This window comes from Solanum tuberosum, unplaced genomic scaffold (assembly GCF_000226075.1).
Source record: "Solanum tuberosum cultivar DM 1-3 516 R44 unplaced genomic scaffold, SolTub_3.0 scf00091, whole genome shotgun sequence".
Lineage (NCBI taxonomy): Eukaryota > Viridiplantae > Streptophyta > Magnoliopsida > Solanales > Solanaceae > Solanum > Solanum tuberosum.
The window spans coordinates 487119-496048 of NW_006239016.1; the positions used below are offsets into that span (position 1 = coordinate 487119).

The window sequence follows — 8930 nt, forward strand, 5'->3', positions numbered from 1 at the left end:
TGTATGCGCAAATGGATACTAAATAGAGAATACTCTACATCAAAGTACTTAAAAGTAGTTGGACATCTTTACGTGGTAGCTAGCATGTGTGAAGCCAGATAGAATCGAAGGGATTTACTCAAATATCTTTCGATGAAAAATTACATTATTTATATATTTAATACAAGAAGAAATATTGATCACCTTTTGACTTATTCAAATATTTATTTCTTTTTTCTTCATATTTTAAATCGAAAACATAAAAAGATCGATCCAATATACTCCCACGATTTTATCATGTGATGATTGCCTCTATGTTAATTGGTGGACACTATATATGTAGTATGTACTATATAGGATGCATTATTGGGTGTTTATGGCTTATATAAATGGACATCCGATTCACACTAAAAACATTTGGCGAAACATAAACCCTGTGGTAAGTTATTTTTAGGCAAAATATAAATAAGAGCATAGGTGAGTTAATTTATAATGATATCAATTTATTTGATGTTTGATATCTACATTAAAGTTCAATTCAATTTGAATTCGTATCGAAAAGTTTCACATTGAATGTATAGCGCTTCCTAACAAAGATAAAACTATACCAATTTTACATAATCTTATGGCAAATATAAACTTTATTTTCCAAAAAGAAAACAAATTTTGGTTTATGGAAATAAAACTAAAAATAAAAAATAGACTACTAAAATTAATTAACACGTGTCGGTCTTTGGCTTCTTCTGATCCTTTGTTGCTATAGTTGGTTTTATCGAACCAAACCGAACGGTAACCACATAAATAAAAGTACTAAAAATTTCATCGTCTTTTAGCGCCAAAAATATTAGAGGGAATCACCATTTTCAGAAATAGAAGAAAAAAATCGAAGAAATTTACAGTATGTACTCCATAGCTGCAAGCTCTTTCTTCAACCCAAAACTACCCAAGAATTTGCCTTTACACAATCCAAACAGACCCTTATTTGCAATTGTACGCTCTTCAAGTGTTGCTCAAGAAATCGATAAATCATCAGAGGAGCGGACGGAATCTCTGGGTTTAAAGGGTTTGGAATTTCCGGCGATAAAGGGGGCGAAGAGGGTGGTGCTGGTGAGGCACGGGCAAAGCACGTGGAATGCGGAGGGTCGGATTCAGGGAAGTTCCGATTTCTCAGTTCTTACCTCTAAAGGAGAATCTCAAGCTGAAACTTCTCGACAAATGCTTATTGATGACTCCTTCGATATCTGCTTTTCAAGGTTTTATTCCTAGTTTATTTATTTCCGTCTTAAATTTTCGTGAGAGATTTATGTATATTTTACCGAATTTACGATTGAAGTACTTTATGTATTGGGAATTTGGGATAGGATTATAGCTGAGATAACTCTGTCTAATAGGCACTTGCACGAGTAGGAACCAGTAAAAAAGTGGTATCAATTGACAATACAAGAAACTCAGGCTTTACATGCTGCTGGTGGGAGGTGTCAAGTATGCCGTGGAGTTAGTTGAGGTGCGCGGAAGTTGGCTCGAACCCCATGGTCACTAAAAAATGAGTTTCTTTCAACTAGGGCAGAGTAAAAGTGACAACCTTTGTAGGTTGTCTGATGGACTGGTTTGATTGATCTGACATGGTTCCACTTGTGCCACAAGTGGGTCTAGAGAGAAGGATGTATATGGGGTTGGGCCCAGCAATGTGAACGAGCTCACAACAAGCGGAGTTATGTTTCCATTTGTGTTAAATCCCTGAAATTATCATAAGGAGATGAAAAGAAGTTCTTTCTTCACTTATTAATTTTAGTATTTCCTAGTTTCAAAATTTTCAGAGCAATCAAATGGAAATCCTGATAAGCATTAGGATATTTAATGAATAATACAGCTAGTGTAGTAGGTTTTCTTGACTAGGGAAAGAATCAGTAGCCCATTCAATTGTTAAGAGCCTTGGTTTTATTGACTTGAAGAGAACTTTTTCTGATTTGGAGTAGCACCTAGTCGGCTTGTAAATTTCTGGTTGCAACTTAAGGAATGGAATTTATTGCAACTACTAAGGCATAGTATGTTGATTCTGAAGCATGGACACTTCTAGAAGAGTAATTTAGTGGTTATCCATGTCTAAAACCTTTTGGGTTGCTTGGCCATTGTTGACTTTTGGTATGTCCTAAGCATATCTGAAGACATGTACCTTGATTTTTTAGTTTTGTGAAGGTGCATGCTTAATGTGATAATTAATAACCTTGGAAAACAGGACATAATCGATTAAAGGTATCCAGAACCGAATCAAGCTCTCATTTAGAAGCGCCTTGCTTTGTTAAAGGTACATTTTGTAGTTTTATTGACTTAGAGCACAATCACCAGTCAACCTGATAATTTCAATTATTGACTTATCCGTGATCTTAAATACTGGAGAGAAGTTCAAGGGTTTCAAGTAGTATGTACTTAATAATCTGTAACCATAAATTGTATGATAATTTCACTTTTAGCTGATGCATGTAGAGAAAAAGAGTCTCTTGCTATTCATTTTTATGTTTCTAAAATGATTGACAGAGGTGGCCTGCATGTTCCAGTCCACTGCGTCGCTCAAAGAGGACAGCTGAGATAATATGGGGTGCTCGTGAAGAGGAGATCATTACTGATTCTGACATGAGGGAAATTGACCTATACTCATTCCAAGTCAGTTGTAGTTTACACCTCTTCTCTGTGTTTTCCTCTTGGACTTGAAATCTGTGAATATGGCAAACGCTATTCTTGTTGTCTGTTTGCATGTGGACCACTCATGCTTCAGTGTGACTGACAGGACTATGCGTCCGAATCTAATGGTATTCCTGTTGTGGAAACATATGTCTGTTCTAGGGCCTCCTGAAGCATGAGGGAAAAGCTAAATATGGTGAAGCTTTTCGTCAATGGCAAATAGATGCACCAAATTTCATTATTGACGGTCACTATCCAGTCAGAGAGTTGTGGGCTCGTGCTAAAAGCTGCTGGGACAAAATCTTGGTCCATGAAAGCAAGTCTGTTCTAGTAGTTGCTCATAATGCAGTTAATCAGGCTCTCGTTGCAACAGCCATTGGTATGCTTTACTTAATGTAACTGGTTTAATTTAAGGTTTCTAACATCTGCTAGCAGTCTGATCCTATCTTTTATATTTGTTTCACCATCATCAGGATTAGGAACTGAGTACTTCAGGATTCTACTTCAGAGCAATTGCGGCGTTAGTGTGCTGGACTTTACTCCACAACCTGAGGGCGGAACCCCAAATATCTGCCTTAATCGTTTAAATCAGGTATCCAGTAACACTTTTACTCAGTCTTAGGTATTAAATGATTATATATAAAGGTATCTAGAAAAGGAAAATTCTCTGCTATATCTTCGTTGTGACATACAGATTTGATGATCTGAAAAACTGCTGGCTTAGACAAGGAAATTCAGCCTAAAATATTTTTCTTTCAGAAAGTTTCTAATGCTGTAATAATATTCATTTATATACAATAATTGGTCCAGCACTCTATCTGAATGCAAGAATGTACAACAACAACAGTCATGCCTCAAATCATAAGCTAGTTTACTCTGCTAAATATGTATCCTCTATCCATATTGCTCCATTAGACTCGTTTTAATCCCATAGTCTAATTAGGCTCTCAACACTAGAGGCTGTCAGATTTCATTTGATTGTCAGATAATCAAGATCAACACATGACTTGTAGGTTCAACCTTCTTTTGATTCATTTTATTTTTCAACTACTTGATGCAATCTTTGTTCTTTATGACTTTATCTGGAGTTTGAATTTCAAGACTCTGGTTTGTCATATATCTGATTATCTTTCTGCTGTGGCTTAATTTTGGATAATGCAGACCCCAGGATCACCTGTAGCAGGGGGAAGTTCTGCTGGCAGAAAAACTAGTAAGCGGATTGTACTTGTTTGCCATGGAGTATCAGAGAGTGACCTAGAGGTATGCAGTAGGCAATGGACTGTAAACAGACATATTAGGCTCGTTGATTCTCATATCTGTGACATAAAAAAAGGTAGTCTATGAGACTATGACCCAGAAACAGCAGCTAATGCTCGGGATTTATTTTTTAATATGTGAGAACAAAAGAAAGTTGAAAGCATGGATATTTTCTGAAAAGAGTCCGTTTGATCCTTCTTGAAGTATGAATCTGCAAACCTCTCATATAATTTTTGGTCAAAGACTAGTTTGAGTGCTACGCATTCATTTGGTACTAGGATTTTGGCTTTCAGCTGATAGAAGAACCTTATCTATCCATTCTATCATCCTCTCATGCAATCATTCTTGAAGATACCATCCTTATACACAATTGATGAATGGATAAATTAACATGAAGAAAGGCTATATACTAACCATTCCAGTGACCCTAACTTGAGATCACATAAATTTTCTAGAGGTGGAGAATGTACTGTTGAGCTTTGAACATACTAGAGTTCATCCACCTTTGCAATGTCTTTAGGAACTTCTACTCGCAAGGGACTGCAGTTTCCTCTTTAATCAATAAAAAATTTATGGCTTCCACTTTTTAACTTCATGAAATTTAGTTTATCTTAGAAGTACTTTCAGAACTACAAATAACTGTACTTTTAGCTTATGGTAAGAGATATGGATGACACAATGATTGTACGTCCGCCAATCATATTTTCTGCTTGAGGATTTCAACATCTGTTTAAATGAAATCCTATCTTGGATGATAAAGCAGTAATTTATCAACTTGAGCATAAAGAAAGAGAAGGATGATATAGGATGTCAGAGGTTACTTTCACATAGATTAAGTAAAAGAAAAGAAGAAAAAAACCATGTTGGTTGGTTGGGTAATCTTGGATGTGTCCATAATGCTTCTAAATGGATATCCTCAGAGACATAGGAAATTGAGATTGGGGCTTATGCACCTTATGAATATTTCCCTGACTGGTAAACCTGGCTTTCCATTCGTAGATTAAGCATGGAGGTAGGGGAGTACTCAGGCATGTTGTCATCTACTGTATAAATTCTGATTTGTCCTCTCCTTAGCTTTCAGGTATTTAGCCCCTATTCTGTTTAGCATGTTGGAAAGCTGTTCAAATTGCTCATTGTCTTTTGGGTATCCTTATCTGTTGCTTTCACCATTTTCTGCTCTTCCCTCATGGAAGTTGAAATTTGTACAGAGTAGTATGCCGTATACTGGAAATGGCCCCTTGAACATGCTTGGAAATATACAGGTAAGATGGTTCTCCTTCCTATAGTAGCATTCAGCTTCATTTCGGGGGTGTCACTACCTTACAGGATTTATTAAAATGGATGACAGGCTCAGAAAATAGCAGAGCTGCTTCTTGATCTGAAAGTGAATACTGTAATCAGTGGAACTAAAATGGCATCTGTAGAGACAGCTGACACAATCACCAAAGTATGACCACTCAGATAGTACGTTGATTGACGGTCTTTTATATAAAGAGCATTAGTTTTCTTAACACAAATTTATTCTGAATTTTATAGGTTCAAGAAGCTGCTGACTGCCTTGGAGCTGACTGTATCCCACGCTATGTGGAAACGAAGCAGATACCAGATCTGGATGTTGAAAGTATTCTTACACAATCAAAAAAGGCAAGAGACATGCTACTGATTTCCTAAACTGAAACAAGTTGATGAATTTACTTAAGAGGTTGTGTGCAAAACATTCTTAAGATAACCATTTTTTTAAAAAAAATCTTAAGATAACAATATAGGGATGCATTGAGATAGGAAAATTTAAATTTCTGAAGCCAAAGTCATAAAATATTCTTCTTGATTTGCTCAGACTAAATCTTGCATAAGATGGTGTTTCAACTTGTACTATTTCTCGCGTTCTAGTTTGAAATATTTGATGATTTTCATACTTAAATTTTCTCAGTTTCCTCTGCAGGATGCATCAGGATTGCAAAATGTTTCATCTGGTTGGTTAAATAGATTGGAAGACGACGTCACAACATCTTTATGGGACCAATCTGGGAAATCATGGAAACATCTATTGTATGAACTATCAAAAGGATCTGACCAAGACAATGTAGTCATTGCTGTTGGCCATCCTGCACTTCATATCGCGATGATGGGACACTGTCTAAATCTGACAAAGGAATGGTTGGGATCGTTTCATCTCAATGCAGGAAGTATTAGTGTTATCGATTTTCCTGATGGACCCTCGGGTACAGGAGTTATCCGTTGCATAAACTACACAGCGCATCTAGGAAGATGGTCAATTCCTATTACTAGATCAACGCAAGCGGATGAAGAATATTGAAGCGTGAATAATGTACAACATTGTGGTACTGAGACGATGTAAATCAACATTACAGTTCAGAAATATATCAGCTGAATATATATTGCTGATAAATGGAAATGAGATTTCCAGTTTATTCAATTTCATGGCCATGTAATAGACAAACATTGAGCTATTGATCCAATGGGCATTCATTTTCTGATGTGGTGCCACGTGGACATTACGTAAGACGAGTTGCCTGACGTGGCAACCTACTTGTGTTTTCAAAACCATATTTGAATAGTTAAAATGAAGTTGAAGGATAAAATTCCAGTATAAGTGTGTCAAATACTTTGAATCATTCTGAATTTAAAAATAGTATATTATGTTCATATCCATTACATTTATATAGTTGTTGACATTACAATTAAATTCATTAATTAGCTATCAACCTGTGAATAATGTTATATAAATTTTGTCAACAGTAGTAGAAAATTAAAAAAAAGGACACTCCCTAACAGAAAGAGAATAATTTTCACTTATAAAAACCAAGTAGCAATTTTTCCAGAAAAAGATATGCTAACATATCTATCAATTCAGCAACAAAATTTTAATTATATACTAAAATTGACCCTACAACAAAAACAAAGAAAAAAAAGAAGGTTCATACTTCTAAGCAAGAATTAAATTAATTAGAATTCAATTTGTTGGAGCTCTTAACACTGATCGAACGTGCAATGATCTCAACTCAAAAGTCATACAAGTTAAAAACTAAAAGAATCAGCTTAAGATATTGTTAACTTATTTGTTTTAGAAAGTCAAATATACTCTCTCACAGTTTCAATTTGTTTGTCGATTTTAACTTGAAACGGAATTTTAAAAAATAAATATTTTTTAATCATGTAATCTTAAGCTAAAGTTATATAGAATGTAGCAAAATGTTCTCGTGTCTTCAAAGTGTCACGTGGAAAGTTAAATTTAAAGAACTATCAAAAAACAAAATAAATATTCTTTTTTAAATCGACTAAAAAAAATATTAAACTTTTTAAGCCAATTTTCAGATGACAAACAATTTCATTTTTTTTTTATTTTCCACCCGTGTCCGCAGGACTCTGTATTACCCACTCTGCCTACAAAGGAAGGATCAAGGAATTTAAAGGTGTTATTCGTTTCCCTTTAAATAAGTATCAATTAGACGACTTCTAAGAAGCTTATAGATTTACTTTTTTTTTTATTTTAAAAAACTCAACTTTCTTCAATAATATTATAATTTCTGACTTTGGATATACATTAATGGTGATACAGTAAGTGTATATTATATTGTTTGATTTTTTATATTTTTTTCCTTTTATTTCGTAATTAGAGATGGAAAAATAATAATATTAAAATGTATAGCATAAGAGTAGGACTTCACCTGTTGCCAGTAGATGAGATGTCCGTTTAGCTTTCTCTTTGTTTCTTTAATTAAATTTAGTTTTTTTAAGTAGAAAAAAATAAAAATAAAAATAAAAGAAAAGTCTATGTACATGCACGAAGACTTGGTACTCTTTTTTTATTAGTCAATTTGATAAAACATTTCGTACATGAAAAAGAAAGAACACCTCTTAAGAATTAATCTTTTCGAATTAAATTAATTATAATGAAGTCAGTATGGCAAACAAATTATAATTAATTGTTTCTCCTTAAATAGTTGTGAAGTCATGTCAAATATTGGATTTGCAAATTGTAAATTGCGGGTCTTCTGTTTCTTGTTACTTCACCACAAAACATGCTTGATCTAATATGGCTTAGTTTGCTCACAAGAAAATATAACAACTAATTAAATATAATTAAGATTTTTTTTGTTAATTAAACAATTAAGCTACTTGCTGGATTCTTCAATTCATACTTAGCTTCCTCCCCAACTAGGTTCTTCCATAAAAAAATTCGCAATTTTGTACGCGAAATTTTTGCCGTTTATTCATTTTTGAGGTAGTTGTTTAATAAATGACTCTACTAAAAATCTTATGAGAAAATATTAGATCATGTATGATGTAAAATATAATCTTTTAAGTTACATTAAACGTCTAATATATTGTCTGTGGGATTGGATAGTATAGCAAACCTATTAGACTCGAATTGGATGTCATCCAAAAAATTAATTTTTTCAAGAATTATACTTACACAACTTTTTTTAAAAAAATATCGAAATATAAACAGTGTCTTAAAAGGAATATTTAAGCAATTCAACCAATACGTACACGTAATTTCCACCATAAGTAAAATTAGTTACTTGACGTAGTTTATAGTATAAAAAAATAATTAAATTTACATTGTTAACGTAGGTAAGTTAAATTAAGGAAAAAATCTTTTGGCAAGAAAATTTGGTCATAATGGTAAAATAACATATTTCACACTATGCTATTTTATCTTTTTGAACATTTTTATCTTTTAACTTTAATACCTTTTAATTAAAAAATGGAAAAAAATCAGTTTATTTTAAAATAAAAAGGATATTATAGACTTTTTAAATTTCTGCCCAAATTTTAATCAAATTTTCAACCAAATTCTGATCAAATTTTCTGGCCAAAAGATTTACCCTTAAATTAAACCATGAAAGGCATGGGTTTTTAAGCATGCCACTTGACACTTAGTGATGAATACGTACCTAATTGATTAATTAAATTAAAACAATACTTGTAATATTTTTCTTGGGGTCTGAGAGAATATCTCGATATGCTATAAGGTAAAAGTGAAGGAA

At 33.5% G+C, this 8930-nt stretch overlaps 1 protein-coding gene across 1 annotated transcript; it reads left to right on the forward strand.

The window, feature by feature from the left end:
- The first annotated feature begins 774 nt into the window (after positions 1-774).
- Positions 775-6411, forward strand: LOC102599697 (probable 2-carboxy-D-arabinitol-1-phosphatase). The gene is made up of 9 exons (XM_006347166.2): positions 775-1232; positions 2535-2640; positions 2821-3037; positions 3132-3250; positions 3820-3918; positions 5124-5177; positions 5264-5362; positions 5452-5559; positions 5858-6411. Exons 1-9 carry the CDS (start codon positions 880-882, stop codon positions 6230-6232), a joined length of 1530 nt encoding a protein of 509 aa, XP_006347228.1. The 5' UTR covers positions 775-879; the 3' UTR covers positions 6233-6411.
- Positions 6412-8930: the final 2519 nt, after the last annotated feature.